The 12138-nt window shown below is 38.1% G+C and overlaps 1 protein-coding gene across 4 annotated transcripts in view; it reads left to right on the top strand.

Moving 5' to 3' along the window:
• Window positions 1-12138, top strand: part of Atp11c (ATPase phospholipid transporting 11C) — a 202921-nt gene that overhangs the window by 133663 nt on the left and 57120 nt on the right. For all 4 annotated transcript variants that reach the window (XM_038316043.1, XM_038316044.1, XM_038316042.1 and 1 more), the window contains exons 13-15: window positions 9814-9975; window positions 10623-10774; window positions 11376-11447. In XM_038316043.1, the coding sequence (XP_038171971.1) occupies window positions 9814-9975; window positions 10623-10774; window positions 11376-11447 (386 nt within the window). The remainder of the gene's footprint in view (window positions 1-9813; window positions 9976-10622; window positions 10775-11375; window positions 11448-12138) is intronic.

Raw genomic sequence — 12138 nt, 5'->3', positions numbered from 1 at the left:
TTTGTTACCGAGTATGTGGTCAATTTTTGAGAAGGTTCCAAGAGGTACTGAGAAGATATATCCTTTTCTGTTTGGATGGAGTATTGTATAGATGTTTTAAGTCCATTTGAGTCATAATATCTGTTAGTTCTGTTATTTCTCTGTTAAACTTTTATCTGACTGACTTGTCCAGTGGAGTGTTGAAGTCTACCACTATTAGTGTGTGGGGTTTAATGTATGATTTAATTTTAGAAGTGTTTCTTTTACTTATGTACCCTTGTATTTGGGGCATACATGTTCAGTATTTAGATTTACTCTTGATGGATTTTTCCTGGGACTAACATGAAATGACCTTCTTTGTCTCTTTTGACTGATTTTAGCTTGAAGTCTATTTTGTTAGCTATTAGGATAGCTACACCTGCTTGCTTCTTAGATCCATTAGATTGGTATATTTTTCCCAATCCTTTACTCTGAGACGATGTATGTCTTTGAGGTTGAGATATGTTTCTTGTGTGCAGAAAGATGGATTCTGTTTTGGCATCCAGTCTGTTAAGCCTGTACCTTTTTATAGGTGAGTTGAGTCTGTTTACATTAAGGGATATAAATCACCAGTGATTGCTATCTCCTGTTGTACTGAATGTGAGCGGCGGGCTGCTTCCTGACACCCAGCTAGCTTTACCCAAAATAATTACATGGAAACTGTATTCATTTAAATACTACCTGTTAGTATTTAATTTATTGTATTGTTTTCTTTGTTTCTATTTTGTTGATTTCAGCTCTCAATTTGATTATTTTCTTTTATATAGTTCTCTTAGGTGAGTTTGCTTCTTTTTGTTCTAAAGTTTCCAAATGTTCTCTTAATTCACTAGTGTGTGATTTTTACATTTTCAGCCTCTTATTGGCTAATTCTCATATCTTGCTTTAACCCATATTTAGTAATGTACCACCATGAGGTGGTGTCTTACCAGGAAGGATCCTAGCCTGCGTCCATCTAGGAGAGGAGAGCTATGGTGTCTGCATGAGGCGTCTGCCTCACTGCCTTCTTCCCAGCATTCTGTTCTGTTTACTCTGTCTACCTAATTTTCTGTCTTATCAAAGGGCCAAGGCAGTTTCTTTATTAACCAATGAAAGTGACACAAGACAGATGACCCTCCTCCATCATCCTGTTAATTTAGTTTTCATTGTTGGTGTTGTTAATTTGCGCGTTTTTCCCTTCTTTGGGATATCCTGCTATGAGACCATCAATTGTCTCTGTTTTTGTTGGTGTAGCCGTCTTCCTTGGGTTGGAGTTTTCCTTCTAGTACTTTGTGTAGGGCTGGGTTTTTGGCTAAGTATTGATGAAATCTAGTTTTGTCATGGAATTTATTGTTTTGTCCTTCTATGGTGATTGAAATTTTTGCTGTGTATAGTAGTAGTCTGGGCTGGCATTCATGGTCTCTTAATGTCTACATAATACCTGACCACAACCTTCTGATTTTCATTGTCTCCAGTGAGAAGTCAGGTATATCTCTGATAAGTCTACCTTTATATGTTACTTGGCATTTTTCCTTTGCAGTTCGTGATATTCTTTCTTTATTCTGTATGCTTAGTGTTTTGGTTATTATGTGGCATGAGGGCTTTTTTTTTTGGTTCTAGTCTCTTTGGTATTCTGTAAGCTTCTTGTATCTTCATATGCATATCTCTCTTTAGGTTGGGAAAGTTTTCTTCTATGATTTTGTTAAATATATTTTCTTTGCTTTTGAGTTGAACTTCTCCTTCTATACCTATTTTCTTAGATTTGACCGTTTCATGGTGTCTCATATTTCCTGGATGTTTTGGGTTAAGCATTTGTTAGATTTAATGTTTTCTTTAACTGATGAGTCTATTTCCTCTATTGTATCTTCAGCACTTGAGATTCTCTCTTCCATCTCTTGTATTCTGCTGTCCATGTTTGTGTTTGTGGTTCCTGATCGTTTTCTCATTTCTGTTTCTATAATTCCCCCGTCTTGTGTTTTCTTTATTGTCTACTTTTCACTTTTCAAGTCTTGAATAGTTTTTTTCATGTTTCATTTCTTTTTTTTTTCCTCATTTTTTTATTAAAGATTTCCATCTCCTTCCCTTCTCCTCCCCCTTCCCTCCCCTCCCTTTCACCCATACCCCCTCTCCACCCCTCTCCAAGACAAAGAGCCATCAGGGTTCCCTTCACTATGTTAAGTCCAAGGTCCTCCCAGCTCCCCCTAAGTCCAGGAAGGTGAGCAACCAAACTGACAAGGCTCACAGTGAGCCCGTCCATGCTGTAGAGTTCATGTTCATTGCCATTGTCCTTGGTTTCTCAGTCCTCCTCCGCCGTCAGCCACATTCAGAGAGTCTGGTTTGGTCCCCTGTTCCATCAGTCCCATTCCAACTGGACTTGGTGGTCTCCCGTTAGATCTGTCCCACCGTCTCTATGGGTAAATGCACTCCTCATGGTCCTGACTTCCTTGCTCATGATCTCCCTCCTTTTGCTCCTCATCGGGACCTTGGGAGCTCAGTCCGGTGCTCCTATGTGGGGCTCTGTCATTTTCTCCATCCAATGCCAGGTGAAGGTTCTATGGTGATATGCAAGATATTCATGAGTATGGCAATAGGATCTGGACATTTCTGGCACCGTCTCCTCAGCTGCCCAAGGACCTAGCTGGGGGCGTCTTCCTGGACACCTGGGAACCCCTCTAGAGTCAAGTCTCTGCCAACCCTAGAATGGCTCCCTTAAGTAAGATATAGAATTCCTTGTTCCCATATCCACCCTTCCTATATCCCAACCATCCTATTCCCCCAAGCTCTTCCCATCCTCCACTTCACACTTTTCTCTCCCCATCCCCCCCTCATGTTTCATTTCTTTTTCTTGGTTTTCTTTGGAGACATTTCTGATGTCTTCCAATTTTTTGTTTGTCTTTTCCTTCATTTCTTTAAGGGAATTTCTCGTTTCCTCTTTAAGACTTTCAAACATTCTCTTCAAGTTATTTTTAGGTCATTTTCTTCTGCTTCATCTATATTTGGTTGTTCAATTCTTGATGTTGTAGGGTCATTAGATTTTACTGGTGTCATGTTGCTCTTTGTGTTGTTGCATGTCTTCTTACCTTTTCTACTCATCTTTTGCTCTAATATTTGTGGTTGGGGCTGTTTGGGATTCTGTTGAATAATCTGCCAGGTTCCAAAGAATCCAAAGCTCATATGGTTGTTCCTTATGGCATAGTCAGTGCTATAGTTCTAGTTACTCTGTTGGTTACTCCGTGTTCCTGGAGATAGCTCAGTGCTCCTGTGCTTTGCTATGCTCCCTTGGAGTTTGCTGTCTCAGGCTTACTTTGCTCTAGGTTACCCACTTTGACCTGTTTCTGTAAATCCTGGTCTGGATCCCTTCTGCAGAAGTCCCTGGCTTGAAGTTGGTCCTGTAAAGGTTTCTGGCTCCAGTCTACTGCCTTAGAGTTCCCAGGCTCGGGTGCACCCAGAACCACAGAGGACCTGGCTCAAGCTTATTCCCTCTGATGTCCCAGACCAATGCCCGGACTAACAGAAGTCCTGGCTCAGGCCTACTCCCTCTGAGGTCCCAGACTCATGCCTGGCCCCACAGAGATCTCTGGTTCCTTCCTACTCCCTCGGACGTCTCAGATTTCATGCCCAGACTGGCAGAGGTCTTGGCTCAGGCCTAGTTCCTGGGAGGTCCTAGACTCACGCCCAGACCCACAGGGATCCTGGCTTGGGTCTACTCCCTTGAAGGTCCCAGATTCATGTCCAAACCCTTATTGGTCTCTGGCTCTGGCTCACTTGCTAGGTGGTTACCCCTCTGTACCTGCTCCCGTGGAGATCGCTGACTCTCCAGATTGCTTAATTTAATTAGAATGTTTAAGATACATTTGATAAAGTACCAATTTTTGATAAAACTAATGGTTTTAATGACTCTTGAAAAACTCATGGGTCTAGCCTTCTTTATATCCCTCATTTTTGCAGCTATATTTAATATGACATCATTCTTTTGCTTGTTTGTTTTGTTTTTCGATACAGGCTTTCTCTGTGAAGACCTGGCTGTCCTGGAACTCGTTCTGTAGACCAGGTTGGCTTTGAGCTCACAGAGATCTACCTGCTTCTGCCTCCCAAGGACTAGGTTTAAGGGCATGTTTCACCACCCCCAGGCAACATTATCATTCTTAAGTATAAATTCTGATTCTACTAGTTCAATAAAGCTGTTGTTTTGACGTCCTAACATGTACCTGGGATTTGTTCTATGTACTGAAGGTGCTATTATGAAATTAAAAATACTCAGATTATCAACTATTTGGGCAAACATATTAGACCTAATTAATCAGAAATATTAGATGGTAAGGGGAAGTAGAAAGAATCTTAAGACTAATTTTGGTCGAGTGAACCACGGTATTAGTCAACATATATGTTGAATGTAGGGCATATTTTTTGTTAAGATTTATGTTTAGTCATTATAGTCTGACACATCAAGTATTTTACTTTAAAGAAAAATTAAGAGATTTTTCTCAAGATTTGTGAGTGATAAAGCCAGGACTCTGAAGTGTGCCTTTAGGTTAAACCATTTGTTATTTGTTTTGTTTAATCAATTTTTACTTACAAAACAGATCACTTCATATGTTCAGTCTAGCTCAAGAGTTCTGTTTGACCTCTGTTTAGCAGCCAGTTTCACTGAAAGATCAGAAAAAAAATATTTTTTTCTTTCACTATTCTCAGAGTAATTCAACACAACACCATCATAATATGTGGAAGTAGAGAGGATTTGCACACATACATCAAGCCAAATTCTCTAGTGAGCTCCAATTCTGATACTGTTCACCTGAAGATACAAATTGAAGGCTAAATCCCACAATGCTGTCATCATTCAAATACCAGTCACAAGTGCAGGTTTTCTTTGTGATTCTGACCATCCAGTTGCAAATCAAAATTTACATAAACTCTTGATTGACTTTCATTAATTTGACAACATAGCCCCAAAAATCTCAGAGAATCATAATATTGCTTATTTTATTTAAATGGTTATGAAAAGGGATACCAATGGGTACCTAGATGACAACAGGCAAGGTACATGGGAAGGAGTGGAGACCTCTCATGCCATCTTGAGTGTGCCAGCCTTCAGAAAATCTTCACATGATCAGCTCTCTGAAAGGTGGTCTTGTTTTGTTTTGAGGGTTCAATAGAAGTAACAAAACATAATATAACTGATTAAATCATTGACTATTGTTGGTAACTTAAACTTCAGCTCTTTTTATTCTCCCCCTCCGGAGTTGTAAGATGGAGGTGAAAGTTCCAGCCATCAAATTAATGTTTTAATTTTTCCAGTGACTTGCCTTTATTCAGTATGATATCTAAGTATATAGGGCCACCAGTCATCTCATTTGTATATAAAATATACATATTTCTTTTTGGGGATTATCAGAGGTTTTTAGAGTTTTATTCATGAGACTGAGATTATTAATATTAGGTATTTTATAATGTAGTAATTTTTCCCATCTTCAGACACCCATCCCTTTACATCAAGAGGACATATAACCTCAAATAGTAATGAGACATTACTTAGAATCTTACTCAGTTATTAATACTTGCCCTAGTTCATTATCCAGAATGTCTCCAAGGGTGAGAATATTGAGAATATAGATTTCATCCAAAACTTGTCCAATTAAAAAAATTATTGGGAGGCTTTGATTTGATTGAAGTAGGAGACACTGTCATCTCTTTGTCTGAGCCCATTTTAAGGTATTAAGTAGTATTAGATCATACTCATTGCATAATCCCATTTATTCATTTGTAATCCACAACTGTGGTTTCTGCTTGTCTTCATATCCAAATTTTCTTACTTTGGGAAGGGTGATTAAGTTTGTCTGCTGTGTTTATCTATATTCTAGGCTACTACTCTAGAGGAACCCTTACCTCAATCTACTACCATTTAGATATGGTAAAGTTATATGAAGGTGTGGTCAGCTATCTGTAATGTTACTTCCAAGTATGGTAAATGTACAATCCACTGATATAAGCCCCTTAGGAGTTTTAAAGGAGTTTTCAAACAGGATCTGGGAGTGTACTTCAGTGTGGAGTGCTTGCTAGAATCTAGCACTTATAGAATCTTGAGTCCTATTCCCTACAGAACAAATGAAAAACTTAAAATTACTTGCTTCAGAATAATATTGCTTCTTTGTTTTGTGTATGTATGTTTGTATATATGATTGTTTTTTCAGTATTAGAGATTGAACGAAAGACTTAACACATTGTAGCCAAGCCTCTTAGCACTAAGCTATAGCTCTAGCATTTTTCTTTTTTGAGACAGGATCTCAGTGAAATATCCAAGATGACTTTGAACTCACTCTGCAGCTCACACATGTCTTGACCTCGGCAGTACCCCCACCTTGGCCTCCTTGGCAGCAGAGATCACAGGCCTGTACCACCAGGCCCAGCACTTAATAGTTTCACCCTAGTTCTGTTAACCATTGCATCAGAAAAGAAAGAAAGAAAATTGAGGTGGTCGGTGGAAGGAGAAAGAGGGTATAGAAGCATACTGTGTTAGCACGTATTGCAGATTCCTCTATCTTCCTCCACCTCTCTTGCTACATCCGCCAGCAAAACAGACTATCTAGTTGGGATACACCTTTTGTCACACCATGCTGAATATGAACACACACTCATTGATCTCCCATCTCAAAATAACATTCTTACCAGTCTGGAGATGCCATGTGTGTTTAAAGCTATTTCAGAAAGTAAAGGATCAATTGTATATTTTACAGTATTCAACTAATGCAGACTCTCTAGCCACAAAATGATGAACTTGGCTTTTCTGATATGGAGGAGTCTTTTTGTCCATCTCAAAGTTATCATTAAAGAAGAATAATCTGTGAGGGAGAGCCAAGCAGCAATCTCTCCTTTTTTCCCAAGCCTTTAAATATGAAGATACTTTTTAATATAAATCACAATTAGCCCCCTGTTTACTTTTCCTGAGTACATAGAATATGAGAATAGTTTTGTAAGTTTTCTGATTTTAGAGCCAACAAAGTCAACATTGCCTAGGAATTTAAATTTGAAAATAAGATGCATGTTTTAGTTTATTGTTTTTTGCCCTATACCTTTGAGATTTGGTGTTTGCAGACCTTTACTGTCTATACTGTTCCACAGGGGCTAAAGAATTGTACATTTTATATTGAAGTTACCACTTTTAACACTAATGCCTTAAGATTCTAAAAGGACACTAGAAAGATAACTCAGTTAGTAAAGTGCTTCCTTCAGAAGCACAAGGATATAAGATCTCTCCTAGGGAACCACTGAGAAAAGGCCTAGCATAGTGGTTGCACTTTAACCCAAACACTGGAGAGGCTCTCTAATAGACTAGCCTTTCTTCCTTGGGGAGTTCTAGGTCAGAAAGAGACCCTAACTCAAAAGAGAGCTGAACAGTTCCTAGGGAACAACACCCAAAGTTCTCCTCTGGCGTCCACATAACACACACAAAAGAATCTCTGAATGAGCTAATACTAATCTAAATGCATGAGGTGAAACAACCCAGGATTTGTGGAAATATGAAAGTGAATATTTTGACCAAGAATAGAAAGCCTCAAAGAATTTCAGTTTATTTAGAAAAATCTCAATGATGCACAAATAATACCACTAAGATGAATTTTAAAATTCAAACTTGGCTGGCTAATAGGGAAAAAAGAAGACTAGAATGCTTTGTTTGTGTCAGTGCTGCTACCATGAAAAGCTTTGAAAAATAATTAGAAAGCAACTGCTGGAGTGCAACTCTTTTCCCGTACATTATAAAAACCTTAATCTTGTGCTTACACTTGTTCTTGTCAGCCCATAATTTTAACTATTTAAGCATACATTACTGAAAAGGAAGATAAAATTGTGGGTTTCTAAAAGCCAGATGTTATAAATAGAATAGATAAAAACTGAGATAAAATTAAGTGCTCAAAAAGATTTAGTATAGTGGAAATTTTATTTCATTAGCATATTTCCCATTATTTGTAAAAGTACAATATATATTATATTTAACCTATTAATTGCTTTTCTTAGATTTGGAAACATTTTTAGGAATATCTACAAAAATAGACGTGAAAAGAAGTTTTTATCACCCTTTACCTGTTATATCTCCTAAGTAGATAACTGTCAACATTTCTCTTTTGTATAATATGTTCTATAGTAATGCTTTTTACATCAATGCAGTATTTTTTATTAAACTTTCTTTTTACTTATTCTTTGTGTCCTTCACATCACACATCTTGATCCCATTCATTTCGCATCCCTTTGTATCAACTCTCTACCCTTGCAGCCTCCCCCTTAAAATAAAATAAAATTTAAGAGAAAAAAGAAAAGAAAAAAGGACAAATCTCACCTTGGAAGCTGTAGCGTGGCACAGGGAGTCACGCAGTAGACCCTTTTATCCACATATCTTTACTTGCAAGTCTTCATTGCAGAGTCATTGGTCTGGTCCAAGGCCTCTGGTTTCTACTACACTATCGATGCTGGGCCCTCTCTGGGACTCCTCTTGGTTACCCTGCAGTTGCCCTGTGTCATGGAGATCCTGCAGCTTTGGGTCTTCAGGACTGACCTTCCTGTGCTCCAGCAGATCACAGATGGGGTGGATGTTGGGGTGGGCTAACACATAGCCCTGGTTCTGGGCCTGGGTAGTTGCAGGGTTGTTAGCCTGCCAGCTCTCCCCTGTCTTCACTTCCAGGGTGAGCTCTCCAGCATTGCCCAGCTAGTTTTCCTTCTTGCAAGAGGTTGGGCTAATTCTGCTATCACACTCTTAGAGTTGACTCTCCTGCACCTACACCTTCAGGGCCAGCTCTACTGTGTTGCCCAGGTGTGTGCAGGGGCCACTCCTGAACGCTTCAGCTGGTGCGGGGCAGGGACAACTCCCACCTACCACAGGCAGTAAGGGGCATCAGGGGGAGGGCCTCTCCCCTACCCACACCACCATATGGCAGATGAGGGGCCTGTGGCCAGCTATTCCACTCTCCTACCCTCAGGGCCAGCTCACCCTTGCTTCTGCCAGCAGGGTGAGCTCTACTGTGCTGCCCAGACAAGGAGCAGGGCCCACTTGCCTGAGTGCTGCAACTGGTGAGGAGAAGGGTCAGCTCTTTTGTCTGTCATTTGTTGCAGGCGGGTGAGGGGTAAGGGGGAGTGACATCTCCCACACACCCATACATACTGCCATCAATGCAGTATTTTTATTGAGAGTTCTCCTGACAAGATAGTTCCCCAGATACAGGTGCTTATCAAAAAGCCTGACGACCTAAGATAGGTCTCTGATCCTACATGATAGAAGGAGACAACTGTCTTCTTCAGGTTGTCCTCCAACCTCTTTCTGTGTGTTGGCTCGCATTTTATGTGCCATGACATGGACACATACACCCAATGAATTTATAAAATAGAATAAAATTGTAATTGTTCTTTTCAAGGGGAAAAATGATCAGTTTTTCTTTTATTGTATGCCAGGTACATTTCTATTAGGTTTTTTCCATTGGATTATGTACATGACAGTGAGGGTGTGTGTACTATGTTGGTTTCTTCCTTAGAAAATTGACTTTTTACTTTACCTTATAAAAAACATTAAAGGATTAAATTAAAGGTGCTTAGCTTAATAAAAGAGTCATGGTTTTCTGTCCTATTAGTCTTCTACATTTAAGTAAGTTTCAGTGTCTTTGAAAATGCTCACAACTTTCTCATTCATTTGATAATTTTGCATTTATAATCCAACATTTGACAAGTCTTAGAATAGGTGATTTCTATGGCTATGAAAATAGGACTGCCTTCTTATAGCTGTCTAAAACTTAACTATATTTATGAAAATTTATATGTTTATATCTTTGTTTTTAGGTGGATTATGTATTTACAGATAAGACTGGAACACTCACTGAAAATAGCATGGAATTCATTGAATGCTGCATTGATGGACACAAATATAAAGGCACAACTCAGGAAGTTGATGGATTATCTCAAACTGATGGGCCCTCGGCCTTTTTTGATAAAGCAGATAAGGTGACATTTTCCCAATTAATATTTTCCCTGAGAAATCAATATTTATAAGCATTCTTTATTGTTACATAGTAGAAATACAGAATTTTCCAATGGGCACATGATACAGATACAGACCTTTGAATAATCATTTGTACTTTTGAATACCTTCTTTTATTAACACCTTTAGCATTTATAGACAACTAGAAGTTACAAGTAAAATTATAGGAAATGGCATTTGAACAAAACATTAACTTGGCTGTATGTGATTTCACTTTTTTTTTTTTTTTTTTTTAAAAAAATCAGCTCCTCTAGGAAGTCGTCTTTTCAAATCTAGATTTGAAGTTCTGGATTTTTATGTTAAATAGATCAAATGAACAATTGCTAGATTATGACTTAGATACCTAACTACCTCTTAGGCCTTGAAGTTATAGCCTTAGGTATAGGTGGTACTACTCTAACTTGGATGAGTTAATACATATTCCAGGGATGCTGACTATGAACCCGTAATTCTATTAGTTTCTAGATATGCATTTGAGTATTGGGAATTTATAGATTTTCATTAGTTTCTTAGAGATTATAAAATTCTGTCACATTAATATCTTTTCTTTGTTCTCTGTCTGGTTACCCAGGGATAGAAATAATAGTCATCTTCCGTTTCTGTTTTACAGAACCGAGAAGAACTCTTTATGCTTGCCCTGTGTTTATGTCACACTGTAGAAATTAAAACAAATGATGCTGTTGATGGACCTACAGAAGCAGCTGAATTCACCTATATCTCCTCCTCACCAGATGAAATAGCTTTGGTGAAAGGAGCAAAAAAGTAAGCATTTCTTTTACTTCTGAGAAAGTGAAACTACAGGAGGGCAGAAGTTTGTTTGCTTTTTCATTTGCTTCAGTAACTCTATCTTTGTGCCTTTCCTATTATGTAACTTCAAAAAGAAAATAGTGATACATTTGTTTAGCTTGCCTTATTCATGTATTCTGACATTAGTTCAAATTGTCATATTATTTTGTAAATCAGTGACAGCTTTTGTACAACACAGGTAATTTCTGAATGCTTCCAGCAATTTTGATGTCATTTGGTAACTGACAATCCAGTTTACCAATGAGATTCAAGATGGCTAAGTATCTAAAAGGCCACATACTATGTTTGCTGCAAAATTGGAATTACAAATTGAATACAGTAGTAGCCTAAGTATCTAAAAGGCCACATACTATGTTTGCTGCAAAATTGGAATTACAAATTGAATACAGTAGTAGCCAGTCATTGGCGTGCTCTTTGTTGGCAAATGAAATAGGAAGTGCAATTTGAGATTGAGATTGTATAAAAGAAGAAAGGAATTTAAAAGGATAGGTAATAACAGCGAAAGAGGAAAATAACTGTTTCTTGAAGATATACAAGTCTTTATTGTTTTTGTTAGGTTTGGGTTCACATTTTTGGGAAATTGGAATGGACATATACGAGTAGAGAACCAAAGAAAAGAAATAGAAGAGTAAGTAGTTCTGTATTTTGATGTTTGTTATTTTTTTAATCCAATTGTGAACATTAATGCCTTGCTCAGCCTTGATGCAGGGAGGAACAGCTTGGTCCTGCCTCAGCTGAATATACCAGACTTTGTAGACTCCCCCATGGGAGGCCTTACCCTTTTGGAATAGTGAACAGGTGGGGATGGAGGGCAGGAGGAGGGATGGGAAGGGGAATTGTGGTTGGTATGTAAAATGAATTAAAATTTTAAAAAAAGATTTGAAAGAGAGTAAGAAGTAGTTTATGGGAGGGCTTGGAGGGAGAAAAACGGGGGTAATGTAATTATTCTATAAATAAATCAGGTAATTATATTATGAACTCAAAAAATAAAAGTAAATGGATTCAGATAGGAAAGAAAATGTAATGCACCTATAAATATTGAACTGTGTTCTCCCATTTCAGGATTTCATATAAATATAGTTGGAGTAGGAAAAGCTATTTTTTGTAGAGCGTCAAAAATGAAGATTTAAAGTAGAAGCTCCAGTTTGGTTTACATGTCCAGTAGCCAGAATGAGTCTTGCTGAACTATTTGCAAAATATAGATGAAAATATTCATTCACAAGTCCCTCCTTTTTTTTAACTCTTCTGTATGATTTCATCTAAGTAATAATTTATCCATAATAGACAAATCTAAGCCATCTCATAATGTTATTAGGTTC

The sequence above is a fragment of the Arvicola amphibius genome, chromosome X (genome assembly GCF_903992535.2).
Source record: "Arvicola amphibius chromosome X, mArvAmp1.2, whole genome shotgun sequence".
NCBI lineage: Eukaryota > Metazoa > Chordata > Mammalia > Rodentia > Cricetidae > Arvicola > Arvicola amphibius.
Note: the sequence above shows the minus strand (reverse complement) of the source record. Positions and strands in the feature narration are given on the sequence as shown.